Source organism: Macaca fascicularis, chromosome 16 (assembly GCF_037993035.2).
Source record: "Macaca fascicularis isolate 582-1 chromosome 16, T2T-MFA8v1.1".
Classification (NCBI taxonomy): Eukaryota; Metazoa; Chordata; class Mammalia; order Primates; family Cercopithecidae; genus Macaca; species Macaca fascicularis.
Window position 1 is genome coordinate 49,461,367 of NC_088390.1, and position 25,716 is coordinate 49,487,082.

Sequence of the window (25,716 nt, forward strand, 5' to 3'; positions counted from 1 at the left end):
TTCCCCACCTGCCTACAGCCCTCCACCTCGCCAGAAAAAACATCAAGGTTAATGGGGGAAGTGGAACGGGGGCAGGGAGGGTGGAGGTAACTTGGAAAATGCTGGTGCCTCCACTCTTTGGCCACCTCAGTTTCCTCTCCTCCTCCCCTTCCCTTTCTTAACGCTTTGTTTTATTCCGAAGAAAGCCCGGCACTTAGAAGAGATTCACCACCATCTTTCTAAGAGGGATCTTAAGAGTTTGGGGAGCTGGGAGTGTGGGGGAAACATACATTAAGACCAAAAAAAAACTATGCGAAAGTAAATGAAGCTGAATGTCATTTTAAACAGAGAAAAAGAAGCGACGGGAAAATGACTTAAAGCAGAGAGATGGGTATCTCTGTATCCAGAGTTCAGCTCCAATTAACAATAACCTCTGGGGTTACTGGGGGGCGGTGGGGGTGGTATAGAGCCCCGTTCGAGATCAGCCACGCGCCTCAGCCCCATTCTAATCCGCTTAGCTACTTCCGAAGACACCTCCAAAAATAAAACTTCAACTTTGTTCTAAAATAAAGACAAAATCCAGAAGGGAATGGTTTACCTGGAGCGTTTCGTAGTGGGATCTCTCATGACCATACATTCTCTAATTTCTCCAAATTTGCTAAAATAGTCTCTAAGGCTATCTGTAGAGAGAGAAAGAGAGAGATGGGGGGGGGGAGAGAAGGTGTGGAAAAAAAAAAGCAATGCAAATTTTCATCAAGGACAAAATCCAAAAGTAGTTTTCTGTTGTTATTCTGTTTTGTTTTTGCATTTTTTGCACACGCGGGGGAAATTCGGCAACAGAGGTCGCATAGAGGGCTCAGAAAGGATTTGCTATTTAAAAAAATAACCTTGCACAGGAGAAGTGGGGAGCCAATGGCGGGGGGGGGGCTCCTACACCGGGATAACAAAGAGCAATAAAGAAGCCAAGAAGGGGGGGACCCAGGCGTCCCCCCCTCCCTCCCTTACCTGGTGAGGTCTGCCAGCTCAGTCCACCGATAAACATTTTACTAGAGGGAGAAAACATAACAGAAGTGAGCACCGATGTCAGATCGGCCATTTTGACGTGTAACTTACAAAAGCTAAAAGGAAAGCGGGGGGGAGCGAGCGAGCGAGAGCCGGGAGGTGGGGTGGGGGAGAAGGTGACGGCGAAATGCAATCCAAAGGTGTGTAACTTCCACGGGGGGGGCGCGCGGGAGGGGCGGGGGGGCGCGGGAGATGCCCGGCTCCGCGCACCGCCGTCCCCGCCGCTGCAAGGAGAGCGAGCCCGAGGCGGCGCGGTGGGCAGCGGCTGGAAACTTACCCGGGGTCGTGCTGGGAGTCGTTGGCGCTGCCCGAGGTGCCTTGGCTCCCATTTGCCTCCATATCTGAGCCCCCCCGCCCCCCCACCCCCAAAAAACCGAGCCCCACAGCGATCGGAGCGGAGCGGCGGCCGGCTCCGAGCCCCGAGATCTCCGCTCCCTCCTCCCCCTCCTCCTCCCCCCCGCCCGGGCTCCTCCGAATCTCTCTGCGAGCGGCGGAGCCGGGGCAGCGGCGAGAGCCGTCACACGTGGGCTCGGCTTAGCTCAGCCCCGCTGCCTCGCACACCCCCCGTCCCCGCCCCCCCGGCCCATCACCACCTCTCCCCCTCCTCCTCCCCACCCCCATCTCCTCCTCCTCCTCCCCCTCCTCCCCGGCGCACGTGGGGCGGAGTTCTAGAACGTCGTGTAACCAATGCCGGTGACGTCACGCACCCCCGTGCGGCCCCCGCCTGCCCGCGCGCGCACACTCGGCCCCCCACGGCCGGACCCACACGGGTGGCGCGCGAACCCCGCGGGCCGAGGGGACCCCGCCTCCGGGCCGGCAGGGCGCAGGGCGAGGGGGAGCGCACCCCGACTTCCCTGGATCACATGGGCTGCGGGGGGCGGGTGGATCGGGGGAGGGGAGGCGCGGGGAGCTTGCTGCGGCTCCTCACCCGGACCGGGGAGAAGACGCCGCCCCCCACCCTCTCTAGTTCGCCCTCTCCATTCAAGTTTGCCGGCCCCTGCCGCCGAGATCCGGAGATGGCACCAGCCGCCCGCCCTGCGCTGTGCCCTGTTTCCAGCCACGGCTCAGAAATTTAGGTCAAGGACGTCGGGAGCAAACCCACACCCCGGCGCTTCTCTGGCGGCCCCCGAGACCCCCCAGGATCCGGGGGCTTCAGGATAACGGAGACCCTCCTGCACAAACACCAGCCACAAGTTTTATTTTCCTTTTGCGCTGGAAGTTCTCTCTGGCTCTCGCTCCACACCGGCACGTCTTGCGCGGTTCCCCGCCCTTCCCCAGTAGAGGTACCAATCCGTGCCCGGGAAAGGTTATTTTGGAACTTTGAGAAACTGACGCGATTCCAGTGGCGAGAAAGTGCCGAAAAAAAGGGTTTCCGCGTTAATCATACAGTGTTTTAAAAATATAATATGATAGGTTATAGGAGTCAAGGTCACATGATTGAGGTTCAAAGCAAATGTTTGTATATAACGAGAAGTGCTTTTGGAGTGCCTCTGGGATGGCTGGGAAGGGTGGTTATTTCAGGAAACCCCTGTTTAATCCGTTCGTTATATATTTTATTTCTCAAATTACCCAGCCTTTGTATGCCAGGATAATAAAGTGCATGAGACTGAAATAGCCCAAGACCCCTCACGACCTGCAGAGGTAGCTGGTGGCAGAAGGCTTCAGAATCACTCCCACCTTAGGAGCAGCAGTATTGTACAGCACGGGTTCTGGCATACAGTGGATGCTTAATAAATGCTGGTTTCATACCTTCATGCACTGAAAACTCCAAAAAGACGGTGTCTGTAGCCTTCCAAAGGCATCGCACGTTTCTCCGGCAGATTCTAGGCTGGCCAAATTCGGGCTGGTTTCAATTTATGGGGCATTGGAAACAATACGGATACAATTATCCATATTGTTTTAAATCTGTATTGTTTTATTGCAGTAAACTGAGTTAATATGGCGTGAGGGGCAACATAAAGTTGTGGTTCATCAAATACTGAGATTAATGTTAAGTATGAATTGATACCCAATTAACACTTTTCCATTAATTTTCATAGGATTAAGAGACAACGGAAGACACTCAACACCAAAACTGTACCAAATCCACTGTGGGTTTTGGAAAAATGGAATATTTGGAAAATCTCAACACCAGCCATATCCTTGAGTGACCAGACCCTCAATCTCCCCGTTCCCTGAATTGCAGTAATTCCTCCTTGACAGGATTGATGGGGTGAAGGTGAGAGGCTGAAGTGAACCAATGTTGTAAAAGTTCCTTTTTCACTGTAAACCTGATTCGTGTTTATTATCAATCACTACTCAATATAATCATATTGAGAAGGTGCTCTAAGACTTTAAACCACAAACCCGAACATTTCCTGTCACTCCAAGCTCCTTCCCAAATCATCTGGGGTCTCATGTGTTGAACGGCCAGTTGTTATGATGATTGTTTATTATGATTGATTATTCTCAACAGTATGCAGACAACAGAGCTCATTGTATTGTGTTGGGATTTTTACAGTAGAACCACAGGCCATCCTAGGTAGAAAGGACTTTCCTAGTCTAATACCCTCATTATACATCAGGGTCTCAGAGGTGCCAAACTCACCAGCCTACACCCCACCCCCACCCTCTGATCATCAGTCCAATTCGGTGTGGCCTCTGCTGCCTGCATGTTTATTCCGTCCCTCACAAGGCGAGAGTTGGGGGCCCTTCTTCTGTGGTATAGACTTCCACAAGCTGACACTTACAGAACTGATTTAAAATCCAGAGAGGGTCTAGAGCTGCAGTTACAAAGTCGGTGGCTTAGAAAGAACTGGATTTTAAGTTTCCATTACTACATTTTTACTCATTTATTTTTAATTTATATATGGTAACCTTTACTCTTTTTGGTCTGTAATTCTATGAGTGTTGACTTATGCATAGAGTCATGTAACCACCACCATAATCAAGATGCAGAACAGTTTCATTGTCCAAAAAAATTCCCTCTTGGCTGCCCCTATGCACTACATTATTTGTAATAGCTTATTATTATTATTATTATTTTATGCATTTTTTTCTCCAGCTCACTCAATGTAGCCCCTGCCTCAGGAGAATACGAGCAGCATAATATCAGTCCTCAACCCTCTGAAAGTCTCAACAGCCCAAGACAATGTTGGACACTTCCTTCTTCAAACTCAATCTTCCAGGATGGGTTTAAACACATGTTGATGCCACTCAAATTGAAATTTCTAGCCTCACCCTTCCTGAAGAGCTCCAGGCTCTGGTCAGTTTTGTATTCAACATCTCCACTTAGCCTTTCTGAAGCAAGCCCAAGTTCAAATCCATCTTTCTTGCTACTGCATCCCAGATCTCCCACCCGAGGCCCTGCAACAGCTCACAAAACAGTCTTCCCACATCCACCCTTACTCCACTTATGTGCCTGGAAATCTTTCCCAGACCTCTCTGACAGGGTCCAATGCCCTTAGATATGCAATTACCTTACCAGAACGTCCTCTGTGTACCTTACCCTGTATGATCATTTGCTTTATTGCCCATCTCCTCTAAGCCAGAAGCTCCTGTCCCTTTCTGCTCTCCATGTACCAGCACAGTGCCTGCTGGCGCACGGTTAATGCTCAATAAATAATGATTGACTGAATGAGTGGATGGATGAATGAATGATGGTCAACATTTAATTTCATTCTAGGATTCTTTTTGTATTCATGTTCATAAGTCAAATTGGTTGCAGTTTTCCCTTTTCATACTGCTTTTGTCTGGTTATACTGGTCTCATAAAATGAACTGGTAAATGTTCCTTCTTTTTTCATTTACTGGAACAGTGTGTGTAAGATTGGAGTTATGTGTTCCTTGAATGTTTGGTAGAACTTGCGGGTAAATTGTCTGGGTCTGGGATAGACATTTCGTGGGTTGATTTTTAACTACTGATTCCATTTCTTGAACGCTTGTAGATCTCTTCAGGTTTTCTGTTTTCTTCTTGAATCTATTTTTATACACTATATTTTTCAAAGAAATTATCCATACCATCTAGGTTTTCAAATGTGTTGACAAAATGCTGTTCATAGTTATCTCTTAATGTATTTTAATCTCTGCTGTATCTATCCATAATGTTTATTTTTTTTCATTCCAAATATCATTTTATATGTATTTTTTCTTATCTGGATCAGCTGTGCCAGAGATTTTGTTGTTGTTGTTTTTTACTAGTGTTTTCTTTCTACTTTCTATTAGTGTTTTCAGAGAACCAGACTTTAGTTTAAATATTGTTTCTTTTTCTGTTCCAGTAAGTTTTGTCCGTATACATTATTAGACATTATATTCTTATATATGGCACAATAGAAAAGATATACTATTATATAGTAGAATATAATATATAATGTAATATTAATATATATCACATAGTATTCCCTTCTGCTTCTGCTCTTTTTGGATTTATTCTGTTGCTCTTTTTTTTCTTTTTGAATTGGTGCCTTGGGTAATTAATTTTTAGCCATCTGTTTTCTGATTTTAACATTTAAGACTACAGATTTCACTTTAAGTACCACTCAAGCTATACTCCACAAGATATACAGACTTTTTATTATCATTGAGGTAAAAAAAAAGTTTAGATTTTAGGCTGGACACAATGACTCACGCCTGTAATCCCAGCACTTTGGGAGGCTAAGGTGGGAGGATCCCTTGAGCCCAGGAGTTTGAGACCAGCCTGGGCAACATAGTGAGGCCCCATCTCTGCAAAAGAAAACTTTTCTAGAAACTAGCCAGGTGTGCTAACATGCACCTATAGGCCCAGCTACTCAGGAGGCTGAGGTGGGAGGATCACTTGAGCCTGGGAAGTTGAGACTGTAGTGAGCCATGATCACGTCACTACTCCAGCCTGGGTGACAGAGCGAGATCCTGTTTAAAAAAAAAAAAATTAGATTTCAGATACGATGTCTTCTTTGACCAGTGAATTAATACAGGTGTATTTGAGGGATATTTGAGGTTATTCTTTAGTTACTAACATCTAAATTAACTGAATTAAGTTCAAAGAACAGGATCTATATGAAGCAGATTCTTTGTTATTTATTGAAACTTGTTTGGTGCAGTCAATTTTTATATTTCATGTAGTTTTGAAAAGAATGTATATTTTTAAGTATAGCATTTTATATGGGTCTATTAGATCAGACTTATTAATTATATTATCTAGATTTCCTGTAGCCTTACTAATATTGTGTCTGCTTGACCTATTGCTTTTTATAGAAGTACATTAAAATTTCTATATGACTAGATTTGCCAGTTTCTCCTGTAATTCTCTCAACTTTTGCTGTATTTTAAAAGTACGTTGTCAGGTACATCAAAAAGAACTGTTGAAATTTCCTACTATAACTATGCATTTTCTACTTCTCATACTTTTTGCTTTGTGTATTTTAAGGCCTTGTTATGAGGTGCACACAAGCTTAGATTTGCTATTTTCCTAGTGAATTATTCCTTTAATATTGGCACAGAAGATACTTATCCCTAATGCCTTTTGCTTTAAAGTCTATTTTGTCTGTAATAAATGTAACTACTCTTTTGATTAGCCCTTGACTAATAGATCTTTCGCTTTCCCTCTTACCTTTTACTTTCAACCTTTCCATGTCCCAAATTTTTTGTTTGGTCTCCTGTAAATAGCGTATAGCTAGCTCTGGTTCATTATTTATTGTGCCAATTAGTAAGTTTAGTCCATTTACATTAATTGTGATTGCTGATATTTTTAAAAATCACGAAATATCACAATTTAGGGGCACAAAAATATATTAATCACAATCTCTAGTATAGCACACTAGCATCATTGTGTATACTCCTGGTCCTATTTTATTTTATCCACTGATATCATGAATACCTATAAACCTGCTATTCAACCAGAGAACTAAAACAGAAACAATGACTTATGTAACATCTCCTTATATGCTCCTCCCTATTTTGTTCCTCTAAAGTAACCATCAATCGGAATCTTGTATTTGTTATGATTTTGCTTTTTAAAAAGTTTTATGCATATCAATGGCTAATATTCTGTTTTGTTTTACTTTTTGTTTTGAAACTTTATGAAAAATTTCTGAGGCTTGATAATTTACTCAATATGAAATTATTGAGAATCAATTAGATCCTCTAGCCAGGTCCCTGGGGGGGCAGGGGGAACTCAGTTAGATTTTTGTAACTGGTTGTAGTTCATTCTTTCTCCCAGTTGTATAATATTCCATTATGTGACTGTGCCACAGTTTAGTTTCTCCATTCTCTCACAAACAAGACTTTGGGTTGTTTTCAGGATTTTTTTTTTTGCTATTATAAACAGTGTTATTATGAACATTCTTACCTTCTGATGCACATAGATCAGAAATTTCTCTTTGGAGTAATGGCTGGGTTGTAACATATGTGAATGTGAAATTTTACAAGGTAATACTAAGCTGCTTTCCAAAGTGGTGTTCCAATTTGTACTCCTACTAGCAATGTATAAGAGATCCTATTGGCCAGGCATGGTGGCTCATACCTGTAATCCCAGCACTTTGGGAGGCCGAGGCCTTTTTTTTTTTTTTTTTTTTTGAGATGGAGTCTCGCTCCATCAGCCATGCTGGAGTGCAGTGATACAATCAGCTCACTACAACCGCTGCCTCTTGGATTCAAGCGATCCTCCTGCCTCAGCCTCCGAGTAGCTGGTATTACAGGCACCCACCACCACAGCTAATTTTTGTATTTTTAGTAGAGACGGGGTTTCACCATGTTGGCCAGCTGGTCTCGAACTCCTGACCTCAATTGATCTGCCTGCCTTGGCCTCCCAAAGTTCTGGGATTACAGGCGTGAGCCACTGCATCTGGCCGGAAGTTGTAAATTCTATTTCTACTCTTTCAGTGATTATAATTTTAACCTGTACATGTGATCTAAAGTAAATCAAGTGCCCTAGAACTATTGAATAAGCTAAGAATGATTCAACTTCAGTTACATCCTCTCATTATGTTTTATTGTTGCTTGTTATTTTAGATCCACCTAGTTTTTATATCCCTAATTTTAACCTCTATTATAATTTTATATACAGTCAATTCATCGCTTAGATTTGCCCGTATTTACCAATTTCCTTCTCGATATAGACCCTTTCCCCTGAAACATAACCTTTAGTTTTTTTTTCAGGGGATTGTGTGAGTGATATGCTCTCTCCACTAACACAAACATACCATATTTCACTCTCACTCTCGAATGATGATTTCTCTGGGTGTAATATTCAAGATTGGCAGTTATTTTACCCCAGCACTTTTTTAAAATATCTTCCTATTCTTAATGTCTTCCTAATTTCTGAAACATTTGCTATGAGTCTAATTGTCATTCCTTTGTAGGTAATGTGTCTTTTCTCTCTGGTTTTAAGACTTTTTCCTTGTCTTTGGCTTCCTGCATTTTTACTCTGCCATATTCAAGTATGAATTTCTTGTTCTTTATCTGATTCAATACTCATTGTATATGCATAATTTTGGGATTCTGTCAATGAAATATCCCTCTCCTTGTCTTTTGGTACTTATATGAAATGTATAATGCATCTTCTCCTTCTATCCAGCATACTCTGAATCTGTCAGACCTTTCTTCACTTTGTCTTTGCTGCTTCCTGGGCAGTTTTCTCAGATCCATCTGCTGTTCTTTCTTCAACTCTGTCTAATCTGCTGTTTAACTCATCACTGAGCTTTTCATTTTGGTTACTACATTTGTCATTTCTAGAAATCCTGTTTAGTTATATTTTTAAATCTACCTTTTTTAGAGTGTTATGTTACTTTCTCATGGTGTCAAAGGTTCCTTTGTGTCTTTAATAATTTTAAACTTACTTAGTTTATAGTCTGCCTGATAGTTTTGTTACCTGAGGTTCTTGGGACCTTTGTGTCTGCTACATCTTGCTTGTGGAGGATTATATCCACATACATTGTATAGTTTGGCATTGGGTCTGTATTTCTGTATTCATTCTCAGCTTTGGGGTTCCTGGACCATACCACATTATAATCCCAAATTCTCAGTAAAGCCCTTTTTTCCCCACCCTCAACCCATGCCAAGACAGGCATATTTTCTTGTCTCCTTGTGACATTGGGGAGATTATTTTTCCACTGATTATTTCTCCAGTGATTCGGGAGGTTCTAGCTTTATGGGGTTCCAACTTTATGGGGATTCTGAGTTCCATTTTCCCACTTTTAATGGACCTTAAGCATAATCTCCTTCCATTTTGATGCTCAAACCTCAGGCTCCCAACACCAGCAAACCTGCCTGAGACCAGCTCAACCTCAGCTTACTTGCATACCATGCTATAATCTCCCTCTTCTTCCTGACTCTGAGAGCCTTTGCTTACTGTCCCAAGAGCTCATTTAAATGGGTGTTTATTACATCCTGACCAGTATTTATAGGTGGTTTATGATGGGAGGATTTTCAAGTTACTTAGTCTGCCATATTGCCAGAAATCGAACTTAGTTCCATTTAATTTTTAATATATTTCATTTCAAAATTGTAATATCTTCCACTTTAAATGCATTTTTTTTTCTGAGAGCACTGTGGCATGTAAATGTTGGGTTTTTTTTTGGAATAATCCCTTACAGGTGAATTAGTATTAGAATTATCTCAAGCGTGGCAAACATAGGTCAGTTTGGCTGTATGTTGTAATCACCTGGAGAACTTTAAAAAACACTGATTCTTGGTTTTACCCATGAGATTGTGATTTAATTGGCCTGAGGGACAGGCTGGGCAGTAGGCTTTTTTAAAGCTCCCCAAGTGATTCTAATGTGCCAACAAGGCTGAACATGATTAGTTTTAAATGTCCTGATGAAAACAAGCCAACAACTCATGATGGTACCTGAGTTCCACCCCAGAATGACTTGTTTTGCTAAGGAGGGCCCTAGGCATCATAATTTTTTAAAATTCTGCTTATGATTGTAGCGAAGATGGAGAACCAACAATGTACATGAGCATACCCAGTCTGATGGGGAGAGTTAAAATAATGTTGGCCGGGCATGGTGGCTTACACCTGTAGTCCCAACACTTTGGGAGGCTGAGGTAAGCAGATCACATGAGGTCAGGAGCTCGAGATCAACCTGGCCAACATGGTAAAACCCCGTCTCTACTAAAATACAAAAAAAAAATTAGCCAGTCATGGTGGCAGAAGCCTGTAATCCCAGCTACTTAGGAGGCTGAAGCAGGAGAATCGCTTGAACTCAGGAGGCGGAGGTTGCCAAAATCATGCCACTGCACTCCAGCCTGGGTGACAAAGAGAGACTCCGTCTCAAAAATAAATAAAATAATGTTAAAAGTGGAAGCATGAGAAATCATGTAGCCCAGCTGTTCCTACTGTCTGCAAAACAGGCCACCAGAGTCCCCAAGTGCTTTTAAGTGGTACAGATTCCTGGACATTGTGAATTTAACACAAGATCAGTGAGCCTTTAATTCCCCAGAGGACCTTAAAGGCCACCAACTTTGGAAACCATTCGGCTAGCCCATCTTATTTTACAAAGGAGGAAACCATCCCTCAGAAAAGTGTCTTTGTTCTCCGGGTCCCAGAGCTGATTAAGAGGAAAGCTGACTCTTAATCAAAGGCTGACCCTTCCAGTCTAGTGTCCATCTCATCCATTTCTAAACAGAAAGTGTCCTGCCGTGTTTAGAAGGTCTTGGACCTTTTAAAGAGGCAGATTTGGGATTCGTGTGCAGTTATTTCAAGAATGCGGGTTTTCTGTTTTGCTTTACAATAAATTAAAAAAGCCTGCCGCCTTCCAGGTGGGGTCTCACCAGGAGTTTGTTGACCTTTAGCAGGTAAACCACAGTCATTTTCAACTGTCTTTATGTAAATAGAGGATCATGGTGCCTTTAAAATACGTTCACAAATTATTTAAGACTCCTCCAAGAGATGGAGTCGAATTGCCCTCCCCTCGAGTGTGGGCTGTACTTAGTAACCGGCTTCTAAGGAACAGAATGTGAAGGAAGTGATGGTGGGTGAATTTTAAGGCTAGATCATACAAAGATATTGTAGCTTCCATCTTGCTTTGTCTCATGGATCATTGGCTCTGGGGGAAGCCAGCTGCCATGTCATGAGGATGCTCAGGCAGCCCTATGGAGAGGCCAGTGTAGAAAAGAATTGAGGTTTACTGTCAATATCTCAAACTAACTTGCTGGGATTGTGAATTAGACACCTTACGAGTGGATCTGCCAGCCCTCATCAAGTCTTCAAATGATTGTTAATCTGGCCAATGCCTTGACTACAACTTAATGAGAGCCTTTGAACTAGAATCTCCCAGCTAAGCCATTCCTGATTGATGTTGCAATAATAAATATTTGTTGTTTGAAGCTGCTAAGTTTGGGGATAATTTGTTACACAGCATAGATAACTAACACAGAGATACTTCAAAATGCACCAAAATAGAGCTGCTTAGTTTATAGGTTTGCAACAGGATTCATATGCTAACATTTATAGAATGCTTTCGATTCCAACCAAATGAACTGCATATTAGATACAAAGTAGCGATCACATATTATTAATGTTATCAGATGGTAACACATTTCATGTTCAATTAACTGAAATGCTTTTTCTGCAGCAAGGCTTTGCTCATCTTCTTATCCCCACTGTACACTTATAAAAGGTCACTGTCAAAATATAAAAGTATATATATGATTTAAATGTCTTGACTCAGTTACTAACAACCATGAGCATGTTTTTCAAATAGGAAAAGCAAGATTCATTTCAACTTGGTCTTTTTCACATGAGGCTCTTTGTTTACTTTTTGGTATTGCATTTCACCACCATGCTGGACGCCTCTCTTATTAAAGAGGCTGTTCACTTATCTCTCTCCCACGGTCTCATAAGCCTCACTTTTAAAAACAGTGTGGCAGACTTTGCACCAAAAAAGCAAGTCATGTTTTTACTAGAAAATATTTAGGGAAATGAGTGTTTTTTTTTCATGAAAATTTCACCAAGTATAAATTATAGGTCTAAAACTAATGGTCCTTTATATCGATTTAAATAAATAGCCTCCTTCCTCAAAAATCATGACTTCTGAGCATGTTCTTAAATTCGACACTAGTTTATTTTCTTCCAAAAAATATGAAATAATCATGTGCATTGAGATCCTAAGTTGGTCTTTCTTCTGGATCTGTATAATATGGGAAAGCCGAGATGGTATCTTTATTTATTTTTTTGAGACAGAGTCTGTCTCCCAGCTGGAGTGCAACAGTGCGATCTCGGCTCACTGCAACCTCTGCCTCCTGGGTTCAAGCAATTTTCCTGCCTCAGCCTCTCAAGTAACTGAGATTACAGGCACCTGCCACCATGCCCGGCTAATTTTTGTATTTTTAGTAAAGACAGGGTTTCATCATGTTGGCCAGGCTGGTCTTGAACTCCTGACCTCAGGTGATGCACCTGCCTCAGCCTTCTAAAGTGCTGAGATTACAGCAGTGAGCCATCATGCCTGGCCCCAAGACGGTATCTTTCTAACAGAGTCATAACTGGAGGTATAAAATATCTGGAAAAATAAACCCAAAAAAACATAGAGGATGTGAGGCTGACAGAAAGTGAAATTATATTTTTCTTTTTTGTTGTTGTTTTTGAGACAGGGTCTCCCTCTGTCGCCCAGGCTGCAGTGCAGTGGCTCAATCTCAGCTCCCTGCAACCTACACATGCCAAGTTCAAGCAATTTTCCTGCCTCAGCCTCCTGAGTAGCTGGGATTACAGGCATCTGCCACCACAGCCCACCTAATTTTTTGTATTTTTAGTTGAGATAGGGTTTCGTCATATTGGTCGGGCGGGTCTCAAACTCCTGACCTCAGGTAATCCACCTGCCTCGGCCTCCCAAAGTGCTGGAGTTACAGGTGTGAGGCACCTCATCAGCAGAAATTCTATGTTTCAAACAGCCTTTAATGATCTAACAAACAAGTATCTTTATGTATAATTTATTTACTCCTAACATTGTTTGATGTATTATATTTAGAGACATAAAGATCTATTTAAATGATAGAGAAATTTGTTTTCTTTCATTTTTTTCCCCAAATCGGAGAGCAAAATGCAAAAAGCTCCCAAATGGAGGGAAAGGCAAACCTAAAGCATGTTTAGCCAATTTTATTTTTCCATTTTCCCTTTCCATTTTCACATTGGGCATAGCTGAAATCTAGTATTATGGTTGAAGACTTTTACTCCCTTTCATCCACTCCTTTTTCCTTGTCTCCAACTCAAAATTATCACACCCAAGCAGGGCATAGGGTGCCTGTTAGTCTAGTTGAATAAGAAAGAGCTAGATTCCTAATTAAGAAATATCATTTATTGAATGACCACAACAGAGGACCCTTCTAGGTGTGGTGGGGGCAGGGATCAGAAAGCTGTAATCTTCAGGAGTTGCAAGAGGTGGGCAGTTGCTTGGGGTTGGGAGTGAGGCTGGCTGTAGCCTCTCCATGTGGCAGCTTCCTGCAGGGGACACCCTAGGCCAGTCTGATGAACCCCCTCCCCAGTCATGGGCGGTATCTTGTGATGTCAGCGTGGGTATGGTAGGCACAAGAGACAAGCCTCGGGAATTAAATAGGAAGTCACCATTCTCATTAAAAATATCCCAGGGCTGCGCTTCCATGTCCCCTAAAGCTGTTTCACCACTGTTTGTCATGCTGTCATCATTATTCTTAAACGTGTAGGTAAATATTTTATTAAACATCTTCACTGCTTGGCAGTTAGGGAGCCCTCTGCCTCCTAGACTTGTCTGCCTCCCAGTGCTGCCTGGAGGGGTGGGAATACAGTGTCCCACTGGAATGCTCCACGGAGTTCGGAGTTCGGAGTCACAGCACAAGAGCACCATTCTGTCAATCCCTTTCCACCTGGAAACCATTTTCTCCTTTGGCCTCTCGAGGTTAATTTTTTTAATCTTCTTTTTAAACCAGTCACCAACTTCGCCTTGATGAAAGGTGCGGAGGCCCCCAGAAGAAAATGATTACACCTTTCAACTCCACCTGGAAACAGTTGACAGAGGGCCACCGTCACCTTCCCTGCCTCCTTTCCACCACCCTTGCAGTTTGCCCCATCTCCACCGTGACCTGTCTTGCCAAACCGAAATCTGAGTATCGCAGCTGCAGATACGCAGGGTCCGTGCACCAGGCTTCACACACTCTACAAGTTATGTCTGTGAATTTCCAACATTTCCATCATCACTTCCACGCCTTGCCTCGGAGTCCCATCTGCTCGCGAATTTGCCAGCAGCAAACACATAGACCCACAAACCACACATGAGCTTGGGCAACATTGGACCTGCTTTTTAATAATTCTTTGCTTTTGGCCATTTACACAGCATAGGAGGCGGTCAAAGCAGCAATCAGTAGCACAGCTGTAATGTCATCCCATCATATGTTTGGGTTACAAGGAGGCCAACCCGACAAGATCTGTTTTGGGGTGAGAAATGACAACTTTGGAGGACTATGGGTATGAGCGCCCTCGTCTGGCGAACGGAGGAAACGCCGCCTTGCGCCCCACATTTCAGTTCCCTCTACTGGCCGAGCAAAGAGAAGCTGTGTCTCATGTCACAGCCCCACATGCCAGAGTTCAGGGCCGGGCTATCAGATTCTGAAACCAGAGCCCTCCAGATTCAGAAGTGCCCTGGAGTTGACACTGAGACCCACCACAGTAGCCCACGTTGCAATTTCTACAATTACCCATCAGCTAATTCCAAGTGGCTGAAAAAACTAATTGAAGGGAAGGAAGGAGAGGGAAAAAGGGCTGTCATCTATGAAGGGAGAATTCAAATAGTTCAAAATCAAATCTATTTAGCCAAAGGTGGTATTGATGCATAGAGAAGCAGAGGGAAAAAAGAAAAGTATTAGATGTGAAGACAATAGGGGATAGACTGTACAGTCAATTTCTGAGCAAGATATTCATGCTAAAAATACTACTACTATTTGGAAAGGGCATGAGAAATCAAAATGTGGCCATGTCCATGGGTGGGAGGGAAAAGAGGCTGTGCATACAAACACCCAGCATTAGAACAAGACCAAGAAAGGACCCTAATCCAAGAGGAGTAGGGATGAACCTAAGAATAATTTGAAGTGAGCCAGAAAATTAATTTTGCCATCATCCTCTTACTTTTGTGGGTTTGATGATGCTGGTGGCCCCCAGTGGCTGGCCACACCTCTGGGTTCTGAACAGGACCCCCAAGACCCCATCACCCACTCAGCAAAATGCCACATGAGAAAGGAGGGCATGATGTGGTGTTGTCCCTTCTAGTCTAAGTCACAAATAATCATGAGCATTCAAAAACATTCATTGCCCAAGTGGCTGCTGGGGAGGCCTGGCCTGACAGAAGGCATTGCATGAGAAAGACCCGGGGGGTTAGCTGATCACCGGCTTGATGTGAACCTACAGTGCGAGGAGGCTGTTGAGAACCCTAATGCAATCTGAGGCTCTATTAATAGCACAGCAGAGTGTGGAAGGAGGGAAGCAATACTCCCAGCGCGTGCTGGCAGGTCAGGCCACATGCAGTTTTATGCTCAGTCCTGCGGGCTGTATTTTAAGAGAGGCACTGGAAAATTCAAGCCTGCTCAGAAGAGCATGAAAGGATTGGATGTCGGTATTTAGACAGCATCTCTATTAGCTTTACAGTCCTTTTGCAATTGGCAATACCAGAATGATTATTACACGGAGTCTCCGTAGCCACTTGCAGGAATCATCTTTCTAATGTTTACTTAACCTCCTTGAGCACTGGGGTCCTCTCTATATATAATAGGGGTAATAATTTCTGCCCAATCTGCCAACTCCAAGCATAATTTAAGAATGGATCAGTTGGGTCCGTGTGTACGGAGCATTCACTGAGTGCCCAGCTCTGTGCCAGGTACTGGAGGCACAGAGACGAACACAGTGAGGGATCTGTTTTTGAGGAGCTTGAAGTTTAGTTGGACAGACAGGTCCATAAGCAGATACTTTGCATGTAATGTGACAGAGGATGATACATGCATTGATTTCAAATGAGATACAATTAATTTCTCATAAAGAAAGAGTGACAAGACAGAAAAGCAGAGTCCTTGTGGAGTATGGACTTTCAAGTGCAGAAACAGGAAAAGAAATCATTGGAGGTCAGGGTAGAGAGGCCATCAGGGAGAAAAGATTAGAACCAGAAAAGTTCAGAGCCACAGAAGACAACTGAAGTGTCACAACAGTGTCAGATGCCATTATGAAGTCAAGGAGGAGGAAGACTAAAACCTTTCTAAACCACTCACTGGATATGGAGATGAGGAGTTCATCCTTAGTGGTCAAGAAAGATCTTTCAGGAAAATGATGAAGGAAGAGATAGACTTCATTTAGGAAGTGTATGAAAGATACATTTATTGAGCACCTACTACATACCTAGCATGGTGTTACTCACTGTGGACATTCAAAGAGCAAAAGGTTTTGTTCCAGCCTACCACAATATTGGTGCGTTAAGACTAACACCTGTATGTCCATTGAGGAATAGTGGAAGATTATTATACGAACGGTTCGACTAGGTGAGGCAGACAGCATGGTGGTTTAAATGACTGGTTGGCCTGGCCCAGGATGATGTTGCAGGTAGTCACATGTGCATACCAGAAGAAAAGAGAATTGGTATTAGTGCACTCCAAATATGACCAACCTTCTTCCCCTTTCCCTTGATTCTTGGAGAGTTTCCATTCCCAGAAGCATTCAAAAACATGTCTTGTCTTAACATCCTTCATGTTTGCTCCCATTTTGTTATTTGCCAGTGAAATTAATATTACTCTTTACCCTGCTCACATTCTAGATCCAACATGCGTTTTTTTTTCATCAGTGGGTTTGTGTTTGGTTGATTAGTTATTCATGTATAATGTAAGATGACAAGAGCTGTAACACAGAGAAATGACTGTGGAGAATGCAGGCGTACAAGCTCTGGGGTTGGCTTCTTATTTTTTTTTTAATTTTTTTATTTTTTTTGGTGGGGGTGTGGATGGGTAGGCAGGTTAGTAAAAGCATTTGGATTACTTGCAGATGGTTGAAACTCTCCCCTTACCAAACTGGTGACTCAAGCAAAATAGGCAGAATGAAAAGAAATGGCATTTGCCTGCTCATCCCGTCTCCCTCATCTGCATCCTGGGCCCCTCATCAGCTTCTGGATCTGTCCCATATAATCTCCCAACTCATTCAACATCTGGACTTGAGATCCCACCTCCCGGCTGCTCCCAGAAGTCTTGATCACTTCCAGTGGATGTTTTGTATGTTGGCTTCTTTCATAGGTGATTTTTCACAAGGGGGGTCCACCTTATAGACTAGCTCTTCCTCTGCCTTGACTTCTGGAACCTCCCCAGAATGTCTGTTTCCCTCACAGTAGCCAAAGAGGTCTTTATGAGATGCAGGTCAGATCCCTCCAACAGCTTCCCACTACATCGAACCCCCTTGCTGTCACCTAAAAGACCTTCCGTAGTATGTTCTAGGTCTGCTTTTCCAACCTCACGTTACACCACCATCCTCTATCATCTCTTTCATTTATATTTATATTTTTATTTATCTGTTTGTTTGTTTATTTATTTAATTTTGAGGCAGGTTCTCACTCTGTCATCCAGGCTGGAGTGCAGTAGCATGATCACGGCACACCACAGCCTTGACCTCCTGGGCTCAGGTGATCCTCCCACCTCAGCCTCCTAAGTAGCTGGGACTACAGGTGCATGCCACCAAACCTGGCTAATTTTGGTGGTTTCGCCATGTTGCTCGGGCTGGTCCCAAACTCTTAGGCTCAAGCGATCCACCTGCCTCAGCCTCCCAAAGTGCTAGGATTATAGGTGTGAGCCACCACGCCTAGCCCTCTATCATTTCTTAAACAAAACAAGCTGTTTCCTTCTTCAAGCCCTTTGCGTATGCTCTTTGTCGCTTTTGCCTGGGATGTTCTTTCTCCACTCACTATGTGGGGTATCTGCTTATTCTTCTTTTAAAAAAGTTGTTTGCTAACTTAAAAAAATTTTTTAGTTTATTTATATAAATTTATGAGTTACGTGTGTAATTTTGTTACATGCATAGATCACATGGTGGCAAAGTCAGGGTTTTTACGGTATTTATCACTCAAATACATTGTACCATTTAAGTAGTCTCTCATCATTCACTTCCCGCATCCTCTCACCCTTTTTTCTTTTTTCCTTTTTTGAGACCGAGTTTTGCTCTTGTTGCCCAGGCTGGAGTGCAGTGGCGCGATCTTGGCTCACTCCAACCTCCACCTCCCGGGTTCAAGCAATTCTCCTGCTTCAGCCTCCTGAGTAGCTGGGATTATAGGTGCACATCACCATGCCTGGCTAATTTTTGTATTTTTAGTAGAGATGGGGTTTCACCATATTGGCCAGGCTGGTCTCAAACTCCTGACTTCAGGTGATCCACCCACCTCGGCCTCCCAAAGTGCTGGGATTACAGGCGTGAGCCACTGCGCCCGGCCCCCTCACTCTTTCAAGTCTCCATTGTCTGTTATTCCACATCCTACATCCATGTGTACACATGATTTAGCTCCCACTTATAAGTGAAAACATGCAGTGTTTGTCTTTCTGTCTCCAGCTTGTTTCACCTGGGATAATGTCTTCCAGCAATTCCATCCATGTTGCTGCTGTTTGATTTTTTTAATGACTGAGTAGTACTTTATTGTGCACATGTACCACATTTTCTTTTTTCTTTTTTTTTTTTTTTTTTTTTTTTTTTTGAGATGGAGTCTCGCTCTGTCACCCAGGCTGGAGTGCAGTGGCCGGATCTCAGCTCACTGCAAGCTCCGCCTCCCGAGTTCACGCCATTCTCCTTGCCTCAGCCTCCCAAGTATCTGGGACTACAGGTGCCCGCCACCACACCCGGCTAATTTTTTTTTTGTATTTTTAGTGGAGACAAGGTTTCACCGTGTTAGTCAGGATGGTCTCGATCTCCTGACCTCGTGATCCACCCGTCTCGGCCTCCCAAAGTGCTGGGATTACAAGCGTGAGCCACCGCGCCCAGCCACCACATTTTCTTTATCCAATTCTCTGTTGATGGACACTTAGGTTGATTCCATATCTTTGCTATTGTAGATAGTGCTATGGTAAACATACAAGTGCAGGTATCTTTTTGATATACCAATTTATTTTCCTTTGGGTATATACTGTTAAAGGTTACCAGTAGTGGGATTGCTGGATCAAACGGTAGTTCTATTTTTAGTTCTTTGAGAAATCTCCATACCGTTTTCTATAGAGGCTGTACTAAGTTACATTCCCACCAACAATGTATGAGTTCCCTTTTCTCCGTATCTTTATCCTCCTTCAACTCTTAGTTCAAATACCACCTCCTCACAAGGCTTTCTCTGACCAGTCTCTCCAAAGTTGCCTCCCTACCCATTGTTTTCTTTATTTCCTGCATAGGATCCAACACCATGTGAAGTTATTTTGCTTATTTCTTTCTAGAGAATTGTCTGGAAACTCCATGGAACAAGGCCTCATCTGTTTCACCCTTTACCGTACCTCCAGCACCTAGAACAATGCCAACACGTGGTAGGAGATCAACAAGTATTCGTTGAATGAATAAACTTTACATTTCTATAATTCTCTTCCAAACAATGGCTTATTTTTAAAAAGCTCAACATTCAAATACCAACTAAGTAAAGAGACCTATTAAAGATGCAATTATTTAAATTACAAGGTGGACTCATTGATGTAGGAAAGTTTCCCTCTCTCTTTAACAACTGTCCGTAAAGTCTAGGGAGAAGAGAAGTTTAATACCAAAATCTAAAATATTTTCCACCTATTCCCAAATCATTTTCTGTCATATTATTCTATTTTTTCTTCTTCCTAGCACTTCTCATTCTGAAATTATTGTGCTAATTTCTGTTTCCTTGCTAATTGCCTGCTTCTCGCCCCCTATCCAAGAGAGAAGAGACTTTGCCTGTCATCTTATTTGCGGCACAAGCCTAGCACAAAGCAAGTGCCCAGAAAACATTTGTTGAATAAGTGAATTTTAAACGCCTAGAAATAAAGAGAAAAAAACAATTAAGATGAACATGAAATGCAACGAAACACACAAATGTGCACATGTTCACAAAAAATCAGGCCGCAGAGACCTTTTGGCAAGAGAGCTGCAACTGAAGGGTGAAGAGCTGACCACACAGTGAGCCAGGCATGAATTAGATCCCATTTGTAATCCACTCCCCACCTGCCGTCAGAACTCATCACAGAGTTGGACTGGGAAGTGGCGTCTCTGGCACAGGGAACCAGGAAAACACAGGCGACCTTGCAGGTAACCAGGATCAGAATATAAAGCTGGACCTTCAGGGAAGCAGGCTGTGCCTGGATGTCTCAGGTCACCAGCAGGATGGTGTTAGTTACAATTCCCTGAGGTCCACCATGAGCTACCAGGATGGTGGGAGTGGCAGCAAGATTGTCCTGTGCCTAGGAGGGCTTTGCTTGCTTTACTTGCTCCTAAGCCTGCAGAGGGAGATGATCTTGATTTAACCCAATTCAAACCAGCACCCATTATATGGAAAACAGTGTGCTAGGTGCAGAGGGTGGTGGAGAAGTGAGAGGTGTACCACCTGTGCCCAGGCTGAGGATAGCCACAGACAGATCAGGAAAGAGCAAAGGTGTCTCTGAAACAGGATGGAGGGGCAAAGTGGCAGGGGAAAGGGGGCCAGAAGCCTGAAGTTATGACAAGAGAGGCACAAAGACTCCCCAGAGGGACCAGTGCTGGAGGTGGCTGGCAAGGAGGGCCTTCCGGGACAGGCAAGCCAGGGCATGTTTCGGAGCCTGGAGAGCCCTATTAGGCTGGAGGCAGGTACAGTCTGCAGGTAGGTGCAAGGAGAGCAATTTATTACCAGAAGTTCCGGTAAAGTCCCTCAGGACCAATGAAGCTGGCTAGCAAAGGAAAGTGGTTTTCCAAGTAAATGCCTGGAGAGCAGCTGCACAGCTTTGCCAGGAAGGGGAAGGCACGCAAGGGCAGGCAGAACCACAGGCGGCACCGCAGTGATGGACGATACGTCCAGAAAGGTATCTGGGGCATGTCGGGATTGAACAAGATAATGAATGACCATTGGGAGGCATGAAGGGAAACTGGGGAAGAGAGAGAGTAATTATAAAAGTAATAGAAGAATGTTTTGCTTGGTCCTGGACAAACTGACTCTGAAATTAATCTGGAGTACACCAGTGTTCACAGCAGCATTATTCACAATAGCCAAATGGTGGAAACAACACAAGATCCAAGTGTCCATCAACAGATGAACTGATAAACAAAACAAATATATATAAGTGGTACATATATAAATGGCATATTATTGAGCCATAAAAAGGAATAAAGGAGTGATACATGCATGCTATGATGTGGATGGGCCTTGAAGACACTATGCTAAGTGAAATAAGCCAGATACCAGAAGATAAATATTATACGATTCCACTTATATGAGCTACACCCAGAGTAGTCAAATTCCTACAGACAGAACGGTGTCTGCCAGGGACTTGGGGAAGGGGAGAATGGGAGTTAGTGTTTAATGGGTATAGAATTTCAGTTTGGAATGATAAAGTTCTGCACTAGATCTTAGCCAAAAGGCTGAGAAGTGATGATTTTTAAAAAGTTCTGGAAATAGATTTATTTTATTTTATTTTTTGAGATGGAGTCTTGCTCTGTCACCCAGGCTGGAGTGCAATGGTGCGATCTCAGCTCACTGCAACCTCTGCCTCCCAGGTTCAAGTGATTCTCCTGCTTCAGCCTCCCAGGTAGCTGGGATTACAGGCACCCACCACCACACTCGGCTAATTTTTGTATTTTTAGTAGAGATGGGGTTTCACCAAGTTGGTCAGGCTAGTCTCGAACTCCTGACCTCAAGTGATCCCTCTGCCTTGGCCTCCCAAAGTGCTGGGATTACAGGCATGAACCACTATGCCCAGCCTGAAAATAGATTTAAATGCCCTGGAAATGCATAGCGGTGATGGTAATGCAACAGTGTGAATGTAGTTAATATCACCAAATTGTACACTTTAACGTGGTTAAAATGGTAAATTTTATGGAATGTATATTTTGACACAATAAAAACAATGTGGAAAAATAAACAAGCCAAGACTATCCAGGATATTTCTGGAAAAGGGAAGTAATGAAGAGATAAAACTCTACCAGATACTAGCACAGATTCTAAAACCTCAGGAATTAAGAGTATGGCACTGGCGCTTCATGACACGGACAAAACAATGAAACAGAAAGAAAGTCTAGCAATAGGCCCAAATCCTTCAAGACTTTCATGTGTGGGAAAGGTGGCATCTGGAGACGGTGGGGAAATGGTGCTGGGAATAACAGGAGCCATCAAGGAAAAACAAGGCTGCAGTCATAGTTAACTGCAGGAAGAATTCCAAATGGAGAAAAGATTTAAATATATGGCACAACCCATCCAAGTACTAGAAGGAACCAGGGAAGAGTTCTTTTTTAATCTCAGAGGTGAGCACATACCAGCTGTGACTGTGGGTCAGTACATTCATCTCTCTGTGCCTATCTCATGGGGTCGCTGTGAGTGCTGGAAGAATGAATGCCCTACATGCAAATGCTTAGAACAATCCCTGGAATGCAAGTGGCAATGGTCACTTACTATTCCTTTGTGATGCCCACACCAAGACCGTTATCATCATCATCATCATCAAAAAAAATGAGGACAGTTTATAAACTTGTATCAAATGAGGATGAAAATATATTACTAAGTGAAAAAACATCAGATGCAGAGCATGGTATATAATAGGCTAATTTTGGTTGAAAAAAAGGGGGCAGTAGAAAAAATGCACATATATATCTCTACATATATTTATAAGTGTATAGATACACACACACACATATCTTTGGTGAGACTGCTGTATTACACAACTCCAGGGGGCACAATTTCATTGTATTCCATGTCAGTGGCATTCCAGGAGCTCAATATAAACCATGTCTCTTGGAGTTGTGCAACACAGTGGTGGCCTTGCTAACTTGGCTGCATGTGGGTAACATACCTCTGGAAGAATACAAAGGTGGAAAAGCATTGGTTGCCTGTGGGGAAGGGACAGTGGTGGCTTAGTACATAGGTGGGAAGGAGACTTTTCACAAATCAGCCTTTGTGTCCTTTCAATTTGGGACTATGTAAATGCGTTATAGAAAATTTCTCCTCCCAGAAAATAAATCAAAGAAGTTGTAAAAATAAATACACATATATAAGAGTAATACATACAAGTAACAGAACACGTTAGAAAATTTGGGAAATACAGAAAAGTATGACCGAAAGAATTATGAGTAAGCATGATTTTTTTTTCCTGGTCTCTGGTTGTGTCTGTATGTATGTGTGTACTGAATGCTTTGAAAGGCGGCATCATGTTCATAGGGCAGGAGTGGGCAAATTATAGCCCCAGGCTAAATCTGGCCCATCACCTGTTTTTGTAAATAAAGTTTTATTGGAAGTCAGCCACACACATTCAGCTATGCATTATCTATGGTTGTTCTCCTGCTACAATAGGATCATTGAGTAGTTGTAATAGAGACCATATGGTCCTCAAAGCCAAAAAATATTTACTATCTGGCCCCTTACCAAGAGAGCCTGCCAACTCCTGGTATAGGGAAAAAGCACGGGTTTTGGAATGGGCTGAGTCTGGGTTCAAGTCTTGGCTCGATTGTTGACCAGCTGATGGGGTCAGGGGAAATTATTTACAATGTGGATTAAACACTGATATGGTTTGGCTGTGTGTCCCTACCCAAACCTCATGTGGAATTGTAATCCCCAGTGTTGGAGGAGGGACCTAGTGGGAGGTGATTGGATCATGGGGACGGAATCTCCCCCTTGCTGTTTGCATTATAGTAAGTGAGTTCTCACAAAATCTGATTGTTTGAAAGTGTGTAGAACGTCCCCCTCCACTCTCCCTTCTGCTCCAGCCATGTAAGATGTGCCTCCTTCCTCTTCACCTTCCGCCATGATTGTAAGTTTCCTGAGGCCTCCCCTGCCATGCATCCTGTACAGCCTGTGGAACTATGAGCCAATTACACCTCTTTTCTTTATAAGTTACCCAATCTCAAGTAGTTTTATATAGCAGTGAGAGAACCGTCTAATACCAACATCATCCCCAGGACCTGGCCCTTGATGAGTGTTTCATAACTTGCACGTATTCATTTTTAAAGCAATGTTAAGACTATATTATATACTACTGTATATACAAAATATATATATACTGTATATACAACATTTTATATAAGAACCAAAATTTTATATATATAAATTTTGATGCTTACTTTTCTTTTACCTAACATTATATCATAGTATTTTTCTATATCACTAAAATTATTTATAAACATTATTTTCTTCTTTTTCTCTTTTGCTTTGTACTTTTTATTATGGAAATTTTTAACCATAGATAGAAAAGTAGAAAAAGTAGGGTAATGAACACCTCCATACCCATCTCCTAGATAACAGCTGTTAACATTTGATGTGTTGACTTCATCTACTTTGTTGCTGAAGTATTTTTAAGTAAATTGCAGACATCATGACATTTCAGTTATAAACGCATCCATATACATCCCAAAAAGGGATGTTTTCCTACATAACTTCAAATTTCCTTTCTTCTTCTTCTTCTTCTTTTTTTTTCTGAGATGGAGTCTCGCTCTGTCATTCTGGCTGGAATGCAGTGGCTCGACCTTGGCTCACTGCAAACTCCATCTCCCAGGTTCAAGCGATTCTTGTGTCTCAGCCTCCCAAGTAGCTGGGACTACAAGCACGTGCCACCACGCATGCTAATTTTTGTATTTTTAATAGAGACAGGGTTTTGCCATGTTGTCCAGGCTGGTCTTGAACTGACCTCAAGTGATCTGCCCACCTCAGCTTCCCAAGGTGCTGGGATTACAGGCGTGAGCCACCACACCTAGCCCACAATAATTTCTTAATATCGTCTAATACTTGCTCCATATAGAAATTTTCACTTCTTTTCCACAATTTCTTTTATAGATGGTTTATTCAAACCAAGATCCAATCAAGAGCCATGCTTTGCAATGGGCTGTGTCTCTGATGTCCCTTTGAGGTTGCAACAGTATCTTGTTCCAGCCCCTACCCAACCTCTCCCACTCCTCACTTTCTTTGTGTATAACCTTGACTTGTTAATGAAACCAGGCTAAATAAATAGTATGCTAAATAGCTGAATGTAGCAAAACTGTGCACTTGTTTTCTTATTTCTGGATATTTCTGTGGATTCTAATGCTTCCCTAGCATAAACAATGTGGCAAAGAACATCCTTAAGTCTTAGCTTTTCATAAAAGTACAAAATTATTTGCCATCTAGGATGTCACTGTGCTAACCTGCCTGCTTCCCCATCCTCTCTTTGATGTATATCTGGTGACCTGTGATATCAACTTGGATGCTTGTCTTACAGTCATTCTGTTCTCAGGAATTTGATTATGTCACAGTCTAGCCTGGGTGCTCCAGGCAAACTGGTCTGCCTTTGCTTAAGCAAAATGAGTTATGCCCAGTTCCCTCCTCCTCAGCCCACCCTGCCTCTCCTCACCCTGTCCAATTTCCACCCATCCCAAAGCCTCTAGCCAATGTACTTCTTCCATGTACTCCTCCTTTCTAGGTCTCTTCAGCAGAAGAGCTGCTTCAGAAAAATTATCAAAGCCTCCTGCTTTTGTGCTACTCTGATGACAATGATGCTGCTGGCTTGTACTTGGCCTCTGGTCTTCTAGCAAATCTTCTCTCCTCTCCTGGAGGGTGGGGACTGTGATTTACATATTTCTACCTTCTACACAGCA

The 25,716-nt window shown here is 42.9% G+C and overlaps 1 protein-coding gene and 1 long non-coding RNA gene across 31 annotated transcripts in view; one reads left to right on the forward strand and one right to left on the reverse strand.

The window, feature by feature from the left end:
• The window catches only part of MSI2 (musashi RNA binding protein 2), a 432,504-nt gene extending 430,904 nt beyond the window's left edge, over nucleotides 1-1,600 (reverse strand). For 21 of the 29 annotated variants that reach the window (XR_010582134.2, XR_010582133.2, XM_045376050.3 and 18 more), the window contains exons 1-3: nucleotides 1,319-1,600; nucleotides 985-1,025; nucleotides 578-659 (exon numbers count right to left, since the gene is read on the reverse strand). Coding sequence is in view for 16 of the 29 variants with exons in the window: in XM_045376050.3 (XP_045231985.1) it covers nucleotides 578-659; nucleotides 985-1,025; nucleotides 1,319-1,380 (185 nt within the window). In the remaining 13 variants the exon portion in view is untranslated. The remainder of the gene's footprint in view (nucleotides 1-577; nucleotides 660-984; nucleotides 1,026-1,318) is intronic. The other 8 variants (XM_074019239.1, XM_074019236.1, XM_074019228.1 and 5 more) reach the window with 2 other exon arrangements.
• Nucleotides 1,601-1,752: 152 nt separating this feature from the next.
• Nucleotides 1,753-19,622, forward strand: LOC107127816 (uncharacterized). 2 transcript variants are annotated; one of them, XR_006693262.3, is made up of 4 exons: nucleotides 1,753-2,324; nucleotides 3,081-3,259; nucleotides 4,085-4,285; nucleotides 19,392-19,622. It is a non-coding gene; the product is annotated as an uncharacterized lncRNA (long non-coding RNA). The 2 variants fall into 2 exon arrangements; XR_001486062.4 differs by lacking the exon at nucleotides 4,085-4,285 and having other exon boundaries at nucleotides 19,392-19,538.
• The last annotated feature ends 6,094 nt before the right edge of the window (nucleotides 19,623-25,716 follow it).